At 44.1% G+C, this 17,877-nt stretch overlaps 1 protein-coding gene across 1 annotated transcript in view; it reads right to left on the reverse strand.

Moving 5' to 3' along the window:
- SRGAP1 (SLIT-ROBO Rho GTPase activating protein 1) overlaps positions 1–17,877 on the reverse strand; it is a 266,339-nt gene that overhangs the window by 130,360 nt on the left and 118,102 nt on the right. The window contains exons 2-3 of the mRNA XM_008148740.3: positions 10,938–11,133; positions 4,931–5,093 (exon numbers count right to left, since the gene is read on the reverse strand). Coding sequence (XP_008146962.2) covers positions 4,931–5,093; positions 10,938–11,133 — 359 coding nt within the window. The remainder of the gene's footprint in view (positions 1–4,930; positions 5,094–10,937; positions 11,134–17,877) is intronic.

Below are 17,877 nucleotides of genomic sequence, written 5' to 3' on the forward strand. Positions count from 1 at the left end.
TTCAATATTCTAATTGTTGAAATGTGAGCACCAAAATTTTACTTCATTTACAAGCAAGGAAGCTGTGAGGGTAGTTCTCAGAGTCCAATTACAAATATGGTTTGGGACGTCATAATAAAAGTGATATACCAATACCCTGTGATGATCTGGATGTGATTACCACAGGGATTGTCCTCTCCTTAGAATGAGGACACACTTAGTATAATGTGTAGTGTAATCTCACATTACATAATTATTGCTGGTGTGTGGACATGTGCTCAATAGAGATAATAATAGAGTTAATAGCAAGAAATTAGTTAGGACGTATTAAGTCCAGACACTGGGCTAAGTGGCTTCTCATGTATGATCCATAAGTCTTCAGTACAATTATCGGGGTAAGTCCAGACACTGGGCTAAGTGGCTTCTCATGTATGATCCATAAGTCTTCAGTACAATTATCTGAAATAAGTTATTATATCTACTTTGTACTTGTGGAAACTGAGGCTTAAGAGGTTTACAAATACTTTCGACTCCACATAGCTACTAATCAGCAAAGCTAAGCCTCACACCCACAATATCTGACTTCAGAGTCTAAAAGATGAATCGCTATGTTATTCTGACCAACAAGTTTTATGTACAACTCTACAGGTCTAAATCTGAAATTATCGATATTTAAATAGCTAGGTATTGCTTTTTTAAAAAAGTTTCACTTTTGCCCTAGCCGGTTTGGCTCAATGGATAGAGCACTGGCCTGCGGACTGAAGGGTGCCAGGTTCAATTCCAGCCAAGGGCACATGCCCAGGTTGCGGGCTCAATCCCCAGTAGGGGGCATGCAGGAGGCAGACAATTAATGTTCTCTCTCATCATTGATGTTTCTATCTCTCTGTCCCTCTCCCTCTCCCTTCCTCTCTGAAATCAATAAAGAAATCCTATATAATACAAGCCTAATATGCAAATTGACTGAATGGCGGAATGACCGGTGGAACGACCAGTCTCTATGACGTGCACTAACCACCAGGGGGTAGACACTCAACACAGGAGCTGCCCCCAGCCTGCAGGCCCCAGGCCAGCCAAGGCGGGTGCCAGCGGGGGCCCACAGATCAGCCCTGATCACCGGCCAGGCCTAGGGAACCTACCCATGCATGAATTTCGTGTACCAGGCCTCTAGTGTGTATGTGTGTGTGTGTGTGTGTGTGTGTGTGTGTGTATCTCCTACCTAATAAAGAGGGAATATGCTAATTGACCATCAAGCCCTCACAAAGATGGCGGTGCCCACAACCAATAAGGAGGGAATATGCTAATTGACTGCCATGCCTTCAAAGATGGCGGCGCCCACAGCCACAAGATGGCAGCACCCAGTCCCTTCAGCCCCGCCACCCCCAGGTGGGTCCGGCCGCTCCAAGCGCCTGCCTCCGGAGTCCCCCAGTCACGCACGGCCCGCCCAAGGCGGAAGCAAGCCTCGGGTGGCGGCTGCCCAGCTGACGCCCAAGGCACAGGCAAGCCTCTGATGGCGGCTGCCCAGCCGCCCAGGGCCGCCTGAGGCTCAGGTAACCAGGGCCAGCAGAGGCTTGTGCTGCCGGAAGTGGCAGCAGCAGAGGTGTGATGGGGGTGACACCTTCCCTTGATTGCCAGGTCGCCTCCCGCCCCTGAGGGCTCCTGGACTGTGAGAGGGGGCAGACTGGGCTGAGGGACCCCCCCCCCTCCAGTGCATGAATTGCACTGGGCCTTTAGTGTGTGTGTGTGTGTGTGTGTGTGTATGTGTGTGTGTGTGTATAAATTTTTTTTTTAAAAAAAGCTTCACTTTTTCTATCTGTTGAAAACCTTCTGGCAAGTGGAGGCAACTATTTCCACAATTGGTTTTGATGTGATTAAACTTTAAGTCTTGAAGCTGTTCCCTATACCTATGCCTAGAATTGGGTATTCCTATCTGTGCCTTCTTGATTATTATACTCATCTGGTCCCCAAAACATTCCAAGAATGATGTGCTCCGAACTCTTATTTGACTCTACAGTTTGGTAATGATTCTCTCTGACTGAACTGAATAAGATGTAGCTGTGTAAGAGGCTGAACCCAGCATCTAGCCAGAGATCCATAAAGATTTTTGGGAAATGAGGAAGTCTTAAATCCTTCCCCAAGAAGAACAGCACTGTGCTCACTAAAGACTCCAGAGCAGTTCTAAAGGTCACTTCCGATGGGATCTGACAAGTTCTCTCCGTCTGACAGAACCACACGCTGGAAGAAGAACCGGAAAAGGGGAAGGTTGGTGATGAGTTTGCTTTTTCACCTAAAGGGACCTGAAGATCTGGGGACTTGATAGGTAGGGTTCTGGCTTCCTGCTCTTCCAGAAGACAGATGTGTCCTCAGGGGCTGACCTGGCTCTTCAATGACCTCCAGTCCTTCCCTTTTGCCCTCCGCTTCCCTTTCTTCATTTTCCATCAGTAATATACACGGGAAGGTGGGTGTGTAGTCCGCTGGGTTTACTTGAGGAAGGCAGAATTTGATATCAGTAATTGTAATGACTGTTAACTTCCCAGCGGTCAGCAATGGTCAGGAGAAGGCCATTCACCCACTAAATGCCAAAGGAACCAGAAGTCTAAAGCAGTTCCAAGGACTGTAATTCTTTTGACTCCCAGAGGATCCGGATAAGAATAAACTTAAGAGGTAGCAAACAAGCAAGTGTGTGTGTGTGTGTGTGTGTGTGTGTGTGTTGACTATACGTCCTTCAGACCTTTTCTTTAAGAGCTGGAAACTGATTCTCACAACTACTGGGAATACTAGCTGCTGGCTGTTGAGACACACAGCTGATCCCTCTCTAGGACTTACCCTCCACAAAAGGGAGTTGCCTCACCCCAAGATTACTGAGCCTTCCCCGAGAAGCTCAAATCCAATGATGCCAAACAAAGATGAGGCCCTTTGCCTGGATATGGGACAAAAAATGAGACAATCCCCCAGGGCCCCCCCAGCTCCAGCGCATCCACAGGCTCAGCCTCTCTGCCCAGTGCTCCCTCCCCGCTCCCTCAGAGAGGGGGCCTCTGGAATCACCTCCAGAGCTCATTCGGCAAGTACGCAGAAGAGCTGGATCACATCCAGATCCATTCGACTCTCAGCTCTAGGTTTCTACCGACTTTATCAAGGCCTTGACTTTGATTTTCAAAATACAAATCCTAACACCTTAGCAAGACACACAAAGTCCCTTTTTATATGACCGTCCTTTCTAGCCTCACATCCCATCACTCGTGTCCATTCAACCCCTGGTCCAGTCACATCACACTCTCCTTTCCCAGGACATGCCACGCGCTCTTGCTTCCCCGGGACCAGGTCACTGTCCTTGTCTGCTTGACCACCACCTCCTTCTCCTACAGACCTCACCGCAAGTGTGTCCTTCCCTGTGAAGAACTTCCAGCTCTGCAGGGGAACTGTTCATGACGGTAATGGGTTCCCTGCAGGCATGTCTTTTACCTCTGCTTCCACAGCCAGACATATTAAAGATGTTTAGTTAAACGGATAAATAAATGGACTCCATTGAGGTGCTGGTTCCAGAGGCCCTGGCTGAATGGTTGCCAGCACCCCCATGACTGCAACGCATATAGCGCCACCCAAATTTGGACAAACTGTGACCTCCTGGAACACGAGGACTAGTTTTTTTTCTTCATCTATAGAGCCTCTCCAAGACCTATCGCCATCTCCTGCTCCTAGAAGATGCTCAAAAACAAAAACAGAAACCAAACATGGACCACATGAGGTCTTGGCTGAAAGGGCTGATGCAGGAGAAATTTCCTTCACTCTCATGGCTCAGTCTAAACTTTTTGTTTTAGATCTCTACTTTTAAAGATGCACGGGATATTCTTGCATTTATTGTCTTGTTAATTAATATGCTCTTAGTTCTAAATTTTTCACATTTCTCCTTTGTTTGAAACATCTCCCCCCGCCCCCCAAATTACTAGAGCAAAAGAGGACTTGGAGTTTGCTAAGTTACATTTCTAGGTCAGAACTGAAATCTACTATGGATACATCAAACATGACTAAGAAGTTTTCCAGCTGGCCTGCCTAACACTGCATCTTTGTTCTACGGGGCCCCTTTGAAACATAAATATGCCATTAATCCACAAGTTGGTTCTTTCCCCCACTTTCTGAAACTAATAATTACTTACTGAATAGAGGTACAGATATTGGTATAGGCAACCGCACCCCTGGTACAAAGCTGTGGTGGGGGCGGGGGCGAACCCTTGTCTTACAAACATACAAACTGAAAGCTAGTCTCACTGGGCAAGTGGCTGCATTCTCTACAACGGAAATAGTCCAATTTTGTTATGGTTCTCAACAAAAATGTCCAAATTTAAAAAAAAAAAATTGCTGAGATCTGGCTGAGACTAGTAGTAATGATAAGAAGACTTAAAAGTGCAGTTTCTTCTTCTTTTTTAATGGATTTGGGAAGGAGGAAGCTCGCTGGCATGCAAGGGACAGAATTTTCTGTGCCCTGTGGAATTTTTTTTTTTTATGTCACTCCATCACCGCCTCCGCTGCTGGCCTGGTGGGAGTAAGAAGAAACTGTGATAACATTTTCCCGAGAGAGCAGCACATCTGGTTATCTCGTTCTTCACAAGTCTCTGATCAGGCGTGAGCCCAAAACACCGAATCGGAAGCGCTTCCTCTCTGGTTTGGTTTTTCATAACTGCAGGCAGCCCGTCTCCAAGGGCAGAGGTGCAACTGGCAGACACACCCCATTTCAAAAATTTGCTCACATTGTTTAGTCACAGATTCAGTGATTTAACTCTCTACAAGTATGCTTGCTCAGGTTTCACTTTTAATTAGAATATGAACACATTTATTTATTTTTACCTAATATTTATTGAGCCCAGTTAAGGAATCAAGGCACCAGCCCCTTCTCAGTTGTGGCTACGGGCAGAGCGGTTATGGGAAAGCACAGGACGGCAGGATTGACGGAGGGTACCTTTTTAAACATCCTGGTGGAATCCTCGCTGATCTGCATGAAGCGCATGATCACGTTGTTCAGGTAGATGTCACTCAAGGTTGCGTGGTCTTTGCTTTCTCTCCTCACTTGGTTCAGGAGCAAATACCAGCAGTTCACTGGAGACAACAAATTCTGGTCTTTCCTACAAGTGAAGAAAGACAGGATTACCATCCATTTCAAAGCTGCCCCAGTCAGCTGAGGGAAGACCCCAAGGCAAACTAGGAGCCACGAGAGAGACGGGTTTGGTCACTGTTCTTTTACGCTGGGTATTGCTCATACCAGGACACTCCACAGCCAGCAGAGCAGCCTCCCGGGCTGTGATGGCACAGAGCCAGCGATTTCCTAGGCTTGAAGAAAAAACTTGGACCACGATCATGGGTCAAAACGTACTCCCCCAACAAGGGCCATGGGACCCTACCATACAGGGCACTCAGGCAGGCCTTCGGCTTTAAACCCTCCATTGAAGAAAGCAGTTCATGTTTACATAAAAATCTATAGACTACTGTCTCCCAGACAGACTGTGGTTTGCCCCTGCGCACAAAGTCTGCTTTGAATGTTCAGGCTGTTGTTGGAAAAGCGATTTGGCGAGGTAAGCTTTCCATGGAACATAAATGTGAGGGTGATTTATTAACCCCCTGGTACATAACCTCCAGCCTCCCCAAAAGAGCCAGAACTTTGTAGCATTGTCTCAAGGCTCGTGAACAGAACCACGAAGTTTGCTGGCTTATAACTTGTCACACGTCCTGTTTAAACAGTTTCAGATTTCTAACTCCTCCTTGTTTATTCTAGATAATAAAGCTAAAAGTAAAATATAAACCACGAAAGAAGACTTGTAAAAAATCTTAAAGAAAAACTCTGAACAAAAAGAGGGACCCATTAGGATGTTACTGCTTAAAAAAAAAAAAAATCAAAGTACCACGTTTATGTGTTTGTTTGTTTTGTTTTTGCTTTGCTTTGTTTTGACATTAAAATCTAACTGTAAAATGGCAAAATGGCATAGAATGTTTACACTAACTCAGGGACATAAGTGCCATTTTATCAGACATGTTATCCTCCTATTATTCATGATCATTTATAACTCTGAATATTAGGAAAGAAATCATTAAGTCAGCTCTTTCTGTCAATAAGCCCCTCAGATTCAGGATTGTACACTGCATTAAGTCAAAACCATCTTTAGAAAAAAGACCAAGTAGAAGATAGAGGTAAGAATGGGTATAGGAGAAGAAACCCCTGATCCAGGGTCTTAGCACTTACACCCCCGAGAGCGGCCACCCATTCTCCCAGTTGGCACACTGAGAATTGCTCCCCACCTGGAGAACCCCGATTTTTCCTCCAGTGCTCAGGCAAAGGGCAGTGGTCCAATGGCAGACAAGGAGAGCCATTCTACTGACAATTTCTATCCATCCAGCCGAGAGGGAAATGCTACCTCATCATATTAACTTCTACGTATATTCTTTATGTTGAAGAACATTTGAGGACATTTCATACTTTTCTTTTGTTTCCTCAATGCCCTGCCTATAGTAAGCTTTAAATATTACTTCATTCATTGAATAAACACTTGGCATTGCCTTAATAATGATAGTAGTAGTAATAACAATAGCAGCTATCATTTACTAAGCACCTACTGTAGGAAGCAGTGCACACGTCAAGAGCATGGAATATGGCTCTGGCTGGTTTTGCTCAGTGGTCAGAGCGTCTACCTACACACTGGAAGGGTCGCCAGTTTGATTCCAGGTCAAGAGCATGTACCTGGGTTGCAGGTTCGAACCCTGGTCCCAGTCAGGGTGCGTGCCGGAGGAAACCAATCAGTGTGTCTCTCTCTCATCAATGTTTCTCTCTTTTTTCTCCCTCCCTTCCTCTCTCTCTAAAAACCAATGGAAAAAATACCCTCTGGTGAGGATTAACAACAGAACAAAAAAAGAAAGCATGGAATATGGATCTACACTATCAGGTCAGCGGGCACACACCGGTGGTGTGCAGACCACTGGTGCTCTGTGAGGTCTGAAAGGTTGGCGACCGCTGGTCCAGGTTCAGGTCCCAGAACTACCACTTACTAGCTATATGACCTTGGCCAAAATACGTAACATGTCACCCGTACTTCATTTGCAGAATGGATAAAATAACAGGACTTATTCTGGGGATTATTTGCTTACTAAAATGCCTTAGTTCTATAGTAAGTGCTATATGAAGCTAGCTCTTTTTACCCAGGGGCTGATCTGAAGGCTTTACACAGACTAACTCTACTGAATCCTTACACTACCATTTAAGGCAGGGATTCTTTCTGCCCCCTCTATCAATGACAGAGCTGGAGCTTAGCAAGGTGCAGGGATGTGCTGAAGACCAAAGCTGGTGTCAGAGAGACTTTGAACCGGGGAGACTGATCCAACTCATGGTCTTTGCTCTATACAGGGGCAAAGTTAGGCCAAGGACTGTTCTACACCAGCGGTTTTCAACCTTTTTCATCTCATGGCACACATAAACTAGTTACTAAAACTCTGCGGCACACCAGAAAAATAGGTATCCTTTTGATTCATTCACACAGGACAGCTATTGTTGTGTTGGTTGTTGTCATTTTTTAAAAATTTGACAACCTAAGATCAATGCCCCTGACTAAACAGTCAGGTATTGCATGTTTTTAAATTCTTGTGGCATACCGGTTGAAAATCTCTGCCCTACACTATAAACATCCCCAAACTGAATAGGAGCTAGACTCCGAAGTCCAGCTTAAATGATGGGTCAAGTTACAGTGCTAAATATTTAATGTTTGCTTGGTGAAGAGGAGAAAAAAGATTGTGTGTAGACCCCATGCCAGCTATCAATCATATCAAGAACTTTGTGTCTCATTTAATGGTCATAAAGTCTCAATGTATAAGTTAGGAAAAAAAAAGGCTCAGAGAGGTTCAGCAACTTTACCAAAGGCACACAGTAGAGTCAGCATATCAAATGAGGCCTCTATGACCACCTGCCCCCAAGTTTTATTGACATATAATTACCTTACACCACTGTATAAGTTTAAGGTGTACAGCACAGTGGCTCAACTTACATATATTGTAAAATGATTACCTGTCTTGACTCTTTCATAAAGACTGTCTGAGTTTTTCCTAATCCTGGTTCATCCTTTCTGTAGACATTATCCATCTATCTTCAGTCCCATATTTATTCAAAAATAAATGTACTCAAGTCAAAGAAAATTCCAAGTTGCTTACCTTTTGAAGAAAACTAGTGAACAAACCAGGAGAAACAAAAAGTGACAGCTCTCTACTACGGTACCAGACGAAGGTGCCTGTTTTCAGTTGACAACTCATTACCCAGGACAGCACACAGAAGGTGTCATTCAAAAGCATGTACTGAGTCCTTGCTGGTGTGGCTCAGCTGGGTGGAGGTTGTTGGTTTAATTCCCGGTCAGTCAGGGCACATGCCGGGGTTTAGGGCTTGATCCCTGGTCGGGGGTGTGCAGAAGGCAGCTGATGGATGTTTCCCTCTCACATCGATGCTTCTCTCTCTCTCTCTCTCCCCCCATCTCCCTTCCTCTCTCTCTAAAAATCAATTTAAAAATGTTACTAAATGGATGAACGAGCTGTCTTCTTCTTTGCATTCACTTCAAAAAAGGACAGTTCCTATCAATGTGAATGCAGTACTGGCTCCAGTCTCCTCTTTCTAGCTCTAGTCTCTGTCAGATACATTTGACATTTGTTTGCCCTGGAAACCATCACTAAAATGTATTTCTATTCTAGCCCAACATATCCAAGGCTGGGGGGGGGGGGGGGGGGCGCGGAAAGAGATTCCCTATGCGGAGTAGTTTTTCATTTGCTTCTGCAAAAGTACCCCAGGGGCAGTTTCTGCCCAACTTTTTACGTAGGATCCAAAGCCACAGAGGGGTGTAAAATGGAACTGCAAAGCCCACGGTGAAGGCAAAGACAGGCATCTCTGAATCACCCTCCAATCCGGAGCCAGCTGAGCAGACAGGCCTTGTTGTTGCCTTGAGTGTGTGTGTGTGTGTGTGTGTGGGGGGGGGGGGCGGATTTATGGTTTTCTGTTTTATCGTTTCACTGAGATAGTTTCACTGGTCCTGATTTCAGGCTGGGACACAATGTGATAAGCTTGGTGGCGGCGAAGCCCTCAGTTCCAACTTTTTACCTTGTTGGGCCTCATCTTCTATCCCCATGTGGGACTAAAGAGTGGATTCAGCCCGACCCGTGTGGCTCAGTGGTTGAGCATTGACCCATGAACCAGGGGGTCATGATTCAATTTCCGGTCAGGGCACATGCCCAGGTTGCAGGCTCGATTCCTGGTGTGGGGTGTGCAGGAGGAGGCAGCCGCTCGATGATTCTCTCCCATCATTGTTTGTATCTCTCTCCCTCTCCCTTCTTCTCTGAAATCAATAAAAACACATTTAAAAAAAGAGTGGATACAACTGCCAATTTGGTTTTTAGTTCCCTTTTCTTTTTCTGGCTCCTGGAAATTTCCCTTACTTTCCTATGTTTCCGTTATACTTTTAAAAGAATGGCTATTATATTTTAAGCAGAATTTCTGGGAGTTTTGCGGCAGAAGTGTTTGTCAGATTACCTAGTCCCTGCATTTCCAGAAATGATGAAACAAGTCCGCTTCTTCCCGCAGGGCTGCTCGTTCACGCCCCTGCTGCGAGGGCCCCTACACGGTCTCCCTCTCTCGGCCTCAGCGTCCTCCGGTGCACAATCCCATCTCTGGTCCTTGTTATCATTCTAAAAAGCAGGTCTGAGCTGGTCATCCTGCTACTTAAAACTCCCCGAAGGCTTCTCATGCCCTCAGGATGAAATCCAAACTGTCCAGTATGATCTACTCCACGATCTGGCACAATGTACACTTGTAGCCACCAGGTTACTTTCTGTTCTCAAAGCTGTCCCGGACTCCTCCCCCCACCACCCCCACCCCGACCCCATCCCTTATACATGAGGCTCCTCTTGCCTGGAACAGCCTGCTCCAGTCTCTTACATGCCACCTAGTCCCTCGGGTCCTCACTTACGTATTACTTCTTCCGGGACCTTTCCTTGACCTTCCCTTCCACCTCCACTACAGGGTGGATTCCCACCAGGTGGGCCCATGCCATCCTGTGATGACCCTGTCATAGCACTTGTATACTCTACTGTCGTTGCCTGCATACTTATCTCGTTTTGCCTCTAGGATTTGTTAGGAAGTAAATTCCATGACCAGAAAAACCGGTAGGTATTCTTTAAACAAATGAAGAATAATTAAGATGAAGTTTCATTACACTCAATCATAGCATATTTACAAGACCCTTGTTTTAAGTCAGTCTCAATTGCAATGACCATAAACATGATGGGGGAGAGGAGGAGGACTAAATTTAAGCAACACTTATTGCTTTTTTAAAATAAAATTTTTATTTTTTTTTTATTTCAGAGAGGAAGGGAGAGGGAGAGAGAGAGAGAAACATCAATGATGAGAGAGAATCACCAAATGACTGCCTCCTGCACGCTCCCCACTGGGGACCAAGCCCGAAACCTGGGCATGTGCCCTGACTGGGAATTGAACCCTGACCTTCTGGTTCACAGGTCGATGTTCCACCACTGAGCCACACTGGCTGGGCATTATTGCTCATTTTCATATAAAATCACTGCAGAAATGCTGAAGTCTCTGCTTGAACAATCAGCTATTAAAATTTGCCCATTCAAATATCCACCTGTGGTAGATATCAGCTCCTAGTTTCCTGTAATCAAGAAGTTTATAAAAAATATGAACTTTATGTTCTTCTTGAATATATAGTTACTCAAAAATATATATTTATCGGAAAGAGAAAACTGTGAAGAGAATACTATTAATTTAAAATGTGATAAACTAATGCTCATAAATGCAGATGGTTGCTTTAATCTATGGGGTTATGCCAATCAATAGCTTATCAGACAAAAAGGGAAAATCCTAAAACCAACAAGGGTATTAAAAAGGTAGGCGATGACCTTGGAAAGGTGAATCTGAGTAAAGTCTCTCTTACTTGTACTGCTGGTGATCCTTAGTGCTTCTTGTTTTTGCCATGAACCTTTCTGCTAACTTCTCTAGGTTCCGAGAATATTCCGTCTCGATTTCGGCTTTTTTCCGGAAGAAATCTTGCAGGTCCTGGAGAAGCTGAACTCGCATCTCCGTCTGCTGCTCCAGGCATTTTTGTTGTTCTACCAGTTGAGCTCGAATCTCTAAAGAGAGAAGAGAATCCATTTGCTGATGTCACGAATATTACTGAGGTATGCTGGTATGTGCAAGATAAAGTAATTAATCCTATCATGCATTTAGCTCTGAATTGGACCTCTATGAGACTTGCTGTGTCCAGGTCGGTTCTTTAAATAAGGTATCTGCTGACCCTTTAAGAGAATGAGGCAAGCCTCTGGAAAGAATGTAATAAAATTAGAAGAGAAACATGGGTTACATTTGCAATGCCACAAACACGCATGGAGTCATGAGGGGGAAAAATTAAAGCCTTTCAGATAACAATTCGTAACATGTGACATGTTTGGGTAGCTGAGCACATTGTAATTTTTTCAGCAACATTTTACCTCAACTACCCCTCCTGAGTTTGAATGGCAAAGAAGTGAGCATCATTTCTCCCAGACACTGAACCACCACACATGTGCCAGTTGGCACGTACCGACACTGACATCTGGTAATTTTTATTTAGTGCATAAATTTCTAGTTTGTAAAACACATAGCTTCAGGCTCTGTAGGGATGCTGTGCCTAAAAATAATTTCTTTCTACATCCAAATCATTCATAATGGGGCAATCCTCGGATTCCACTTTATTATTGCATTCGTCAAGGGCTCTTCACTGTTACACAGTGTTCAAACGAACAGCCTTCTCGACACATAATCTTAAAATGAATCTTTTGACAATTTTAATACATCAGGAACACGAAGGTTGGTCATTCAGTGATTTAGCAAAAGACAAAAGCAGGAGTGTGTCATGTAAAACTATCTGTAAGTGACTGCAACAATGAAACATGTGTTTTGGAAAATGAGATACAGTAACTAATAACGACTGATTTGTTTTTGTTCTAAGATCCAGGGCTGGCCTCCAAAGACAAGAATATTCATACTGGGAAGACTTTTATTTCATCTTTCCCAGTGAGAGCTGAATCTAATTCAGTGGAGTTAATAAAAATCAGTGTCCAAATAACACCTCCTGGATTTCTATCATTTTTTAATAGAGAATGACTGAGCTGATGGTATATATGTACACACTTGTCAAGTTCTGAATAGGGAGTTGGAAAATTTGCCCAATTTATTAATAACTAATATTAATTAAATACTACTTGACACCTTATTGAAGTTCAGTACTCGTCTATCCCCATTTTACAAATACTAGAAACTGACATTTAGGGAGGCTAACCATACTATCTAGGGGCTTCAGCTAGTAAGTGGCACCCCCAGGACCTCTAACCCCGTCTGTTGGTCAGATTAATAGGACATTTCCGCCCGCCTCCCATCCATGCAACCTGCTTGGAGCCGCTGAAGTGTGCCAGGCCTAAATCCTGGCAAAGGAGACACAATAACTATGGAACAAGGTCTCTACCCCCAATAGGTTATGTTCCAGGCAACACTGTTTCATGGGAACCTTGGCAGAAGATGGGGGAGGACTTCTCAAGTGTCCTCTCTGAGCTTCTCCACTTCCAGCTTGGGGGGGGGGGTCCTATTATTCATCTCACGGAAGTGTGGTGAACACAAGCGTGAGGACATGAGCACAGGCTTTTAACGACTGCGAACGGCATCTGGTTTTTAGTCAATCAAAGTAAGTGTTTTTCAATACATTATTATAATCGTGTCTGCCAAACCCCTTCACCCACGGACACAGAACTATTTTTGTTTCATAAAGAAAGAGAAAAAAATCAAAGGTAGGAGAATTTCTCATTCAGGAATCCCAGCAAGTCTTTCAAGGTTTAGTAATTTTAGCACATCTTGCTGTGCTAAGAGAAAATAAATCCGTTGGCTTAGGCTGTCAACTAGTTCTGTGTGTGTGTGTGTGTGTGTGTGTGTGTGTGTGTGTGTGTGTGTGTTTAAGCTGCCTTAGTGCCGAATAAGAAATAACAGGGGCCGAGAGGTCAGATCTCAGCAGAAGTATGCAAAAACTAAATGGCTTCCTTCTTCCGTCTTAAATTCTTAGAGAGTCTCTCTTACGTGCTGCCTTCGGGGTTCAAAATCAAGAACTAGGGAGCTCTGAGAAGGAAGAACGTCTGCAAGCAGGTAAAACCTCACCCTCATTCCGCAGGGAGTACCTTTTTACTTCATGGTATCTGTACTTTCCCAAGGAAAATGGGACGCTGGGAGCATCTGCAATAGCGGAGATGGGGAGGGACAGGACCCAGAGTCATGTTGAAAATAAAACATGCTCCCAAAACTGGAGAAAGAGAATGGATTTGAGTACATCTTTAGAAAAGTTCAGGACAAGTGAAGAAAAGACCATAAGGAGAAATAATCAATATAAAAGAACTGCCATAAAAATGTCCTGTTAGGAAGAGAAACACTTTGGCTTCCTTACACCACATCAGAGCCGCGAGGCAGCGCAATCCAGTAGGTCACCTCCCTGCACATACGGCGCGCCTTTACTAGTATGACCTCACTAGATTTGAGCTAACCTAATTACAGCACTAAAGAATTTAAAAGATTTAAAAATAAATGAGCAAAATCAATCAATGGTCACGGAAATGTCGGTCCACTGCCCAGCACATACCAAAGCAGCCGTGGTGCACTATGGATCCCTGCGCTGCGACCACAGGCGGCCACAGAGCATGGCACCACTGTCAGCCCAGGGACCACAGAATCATTGGGGCCAGAACGGAAGAAAGCATCGCAGTTAGGGGTGATTTCTGGAAAAACCTGTGAGCCTATTTCTGTAGAAGGAACTGCAGTTTTCCTCCCTCCAACAGATTCAAGGACACTCTTTCAGGGCCTACTCTGCTAGCTTTCTTGGATTTGTATTGACCTGCATCCGTTTTTCAGACTCAAGCTTCGAATTAATTTGGTTGACCAAGCCCTTGTTGCACTCCTATTTGGTGTTAGGCAGCGCCCTAGGCACTGGAGTTACAAAAATTTGTCAGCCGCAGCTTCCTTCAGTAGGGAAGGCGAATCCTAAGCTGATAGTATCAGCACGCTGAGCTCAGTGCTGCGATAAACGGCTGCCCCAGGAAGTGACGGGAAGAGGAGCTGCCCCAGACAGTGGATGAGCTTGAAAGACATGATGGCCTGGGAGATAAGTTACAACTTATACAGCTGTAACCACCGAGAAAGAGAAATACAACCCATAGCGCGGAGAAGATGTCTGCAAATCATGTATCGAATAAGCAACGTGTACCCAGAATAAGAAAAAAGCGGATTCGTCTGAAATAAGGTGTTGGAGGAGAGCTCTGCGGATCCCGTGGACGGCCAGACAGATAAACACGTGGGCCCTGGAGCAAACGAAGGCTGAAACGTTGCTGGAGGCGGACACGACAAAACTGAAGCTGTTCTGCTCTGGGCATAGCAGGAGAAGGCGGGATTCTTTGGGAAAGACAATGCTGGGAAAAACACAACGCAGCAGGAAAAGAGGAAGATCCATTCTGAGATGGACTGACTCCATAAAAGAAGCCACAGGCGTGAGTGTACAGGCGCTGGGCAGGGCCGGTGAGGACAGGACGTTATGGGCATCTCTCACCATAGTGCCACCAGAGGCAGAGCCGACTCAACGGCATGTAACACACAGGATATATAAAGAGCGCCTACATAATACACATGACCCAACTTAAAAAGTGGGCAAAGGCTCTCAACAGCCATTTCTCCCAAGAAGATATACAGATGGCCAACAGCACCTGAAAGTGGTTCAACAACACTGCCACCAGGAAGATGCAAATCAAAAGCACAGTGAGGTAGCCTATCACCTCCACGAGGATGGCCATCATCAACAAGGCAGGCGGTAACAAGGGTTGGCGAGGATGCAAAGACAGTGGGCCCCGCATTCATTTACGGCTGGTGGGAATGTAAATCGGTGCCGCCACTTTGGAAAACAAGCTGGCAGTTCCTTAAAAGATGAAATGTCGGGTTAATATAGACTCAGCAAATCCACGGAAAATAAAACCACATCTTCTCACAAAAACGTGTATACAAACATTTACAGCAGCATTATTCATACTAACTGAGAAGTGGAAACAAACTAACTGTCCATTAACTAATGAAGAGATAAAAAAAAAATGTGGCTATAAAAAGGAATGAAGTACTGATTCATGGTACAGCGCGAATTAACTTTGAAAATATAAGCACAGTGAATGAAGCTAGTCACAAAAGACCACAGTCATTCCTTAATGTGAAATGTCCAGAATAAACTAGTCCAGAGGAACAGAAAGCAGATTAGCTGTTGACTAGAGCTGAAAGAATTGGGGGAGATGGGAGGTGATTGCTCAGGGTGCAGCGTTTCTTTTTGGGGTGATGAAGATGTTCTCAAATTGACTGTGGTGGTGGTTACTAAACTGTGGATACACTACAATCCAGGGAACTGCATACATTACATGGGCAAGTTGGAAGGTATGTATTATATCTCAATACAGAAGTAATATAAAGAAATACTGTAGTATCACAATTCCATGAAATTTCAGCTGTTGGGATACTTCTGAGAATGATAATAGTAACCACAAAATAACTCCTCATATTTCCATGCCTAGTACTTTTCAGTCTTTTATCAAATTAGACAATGCATGAGGCAAGCACTTTAAAACGATGTCTTCATAAAATGGCTCTTGCATCATCATTATTATTATTTAACTAGAGGCCCGTTGCACGAAGATTCGTGCAATAGGCCTTCCTTCCCCTGCTGCCAGCACCAGTTTTCCTCCAGCACCCGGGACCCGGGCCGCAGTGGAGCCAAGCCTTCAGTCTTCAGTCTTCGCTCGGGTGGAGCCTTCAGTCTTCGCTCCATGCCTGTGTATGCAAATTAACCCGCCATTTTGTTGGGTTAATTTGTATACCCACTCCTGATCGGCTGGTGGTCGTCGTGGAGGTACGGTCAATTTGCATCTTTCTCTTTTATTAGTGTAGATCCTCACCCGAGGACATGTTTTTATTGATTTTTAGAGAGAGAAGGGAGAAAGAAAGTAAGAAAGAAAGAAACATCAATGTGAGAGAAAAACATTAATCGGTTGCTTCCCATACACATCTGAGCAGGGATTGAACCCGCAACCTAGGTATGTGCCCTGACTAGGAATCAACCCCACAACCTTTTGTTATATGGGGATGACACTCCAACCTGGCCAGGATACTTGATTATTTTTATTTCTTCCTGAATTTATCTATAAGCTAGAACTGTAAATTTATTTATTGGCCAGCATCGTTTGTACATTACTCATTACAATTTCTAACGCTACATAGAAAAGATTTACCAAATGAAACATTAGGAGGGGCTTATCACCATGACTCCCAACCGCAAAAAAAACAGGGCAATCTCTTTTATGGAGAAAAATGGCATCTCTGAGTAGGCTTTAATCAGTCATTACTTAAATCTAGGGCAGGATCTACTAAATAATAATAATAATAATGGTCTTTTTAACAAGGCTAAAATTTACTGCTTTTTTAATGACTATTATTTCATTTCTGTTCTACCAGAATATCACCACAAAATGAATCAACATCAATAATCCAACAAGAATAATACACAAAAAGTGTGCTTTCAAACTACTCAATTAATTTGTAAAAAAAAGAAAAAAATATTGAAGTAGTTCCTCTAAGCTATAAAACCCACTGACTAACACTTACCAAACAAAATGGAAGTGCCTAGGAAAGGAAGAAATGAAGGCATTTCTTGCTATTGCTCTGGTGAAGAGTAGTCCTAACTCTTAAAATAAACTTCTATGAGACCACAGAATGATGCATATTTCATGGAAAGACTGAGTCCAGCCCTAGCCAGTTTGGCTTAGTGGAAAGAGCCTCCGCCCGCCGACTGAAGGGTCCCAGGTTTGATTCTAGTCAAGGGCACATGCCCAGGTTGCAGGCTAGATCCCCAGTAGGCAGCCGATCAAGGATTTTCTCTCATCATTGATGTTTCTATCTCTCTCCCTCTCTGCAATCAATTAAAAAAGAGAGAGAGAGGGAGAGAGAGGGAGAGAGAGAGAGAGAGAAAGACTGAGTCCAGACTGGGCTGTTTCTCTAAACATTACTGAATGCCCAGGACTGGGACATAAAATCGATAGATTGGGTGTGACACTCACGATTATCTACCAAAGAAACACAACATTTTCAAAGTATCACAAACCATCTCAATTATCTCATAGTCTTGTTTGGTCAGTTGTTCCTTATGATATTAGCAAAGCCTACATTCTGTGTGGATGCATCAGTACCTTTATCCATAGGATATAAGGAATTTTTTCCAACAGACAGATGAGAACCACTGGAATGTCTTTAAGAGAAGAAGAACCCAATGAGACTCTAACTGGTTCCATCAATTGTTCACATGCTCTTTGCTCCTGTGAAAACATATACAACCTAACACCCACTAATTAGCTAAACACCAGGTGAACACTTTTATGACATATTCTCCATAAAAGTGAGCTCTGACTTTTTTTTTAGTGAACGGACTGAATAAACAAAGGCCAAGTCTTCATTTCCCTAGAAGTCTGAGCCCAACAGACCCAGGTTGGAGTTACAATGGCACCTATTACAAGTCATGGGATGTGGAAAGTCACTTAACCTCTCCACATTTCATCTTGTAAATGCACAAAGACTGCTGAGAGGTACACGTGAAAAGCATGCTGTAATCTGCAAACCACTGGGAAACAGATGGAGATGGTATTATTGCTAGTATCAGTAGGCTTTCATATGAAAAATATTTATTGGGTATTTCCTTGTGCCAGACTGCTTACTAGCAGCTATAAATAACAGACTGAACGTCATGAGCCTCATCCTCAGTGAAGGGACAGGCAATGGAAACA

Source organism: Eptesicus fuscus, chromosome 7 (genome assembly GCF_027574615.1).
Source record: "Eptesicus fuscus isolate TK198812 chromosome 7, DD_ASM_mEF_20220401, whole genome shotgun sequence".
Classification (NCBI taxonomy): domain Eukaryota; kingdom Metazoa; phylum Chordata; class Mammalia; order Chiroptera; family Vespertilionidae; genus Eptesicus; species Eptesicus fuscus.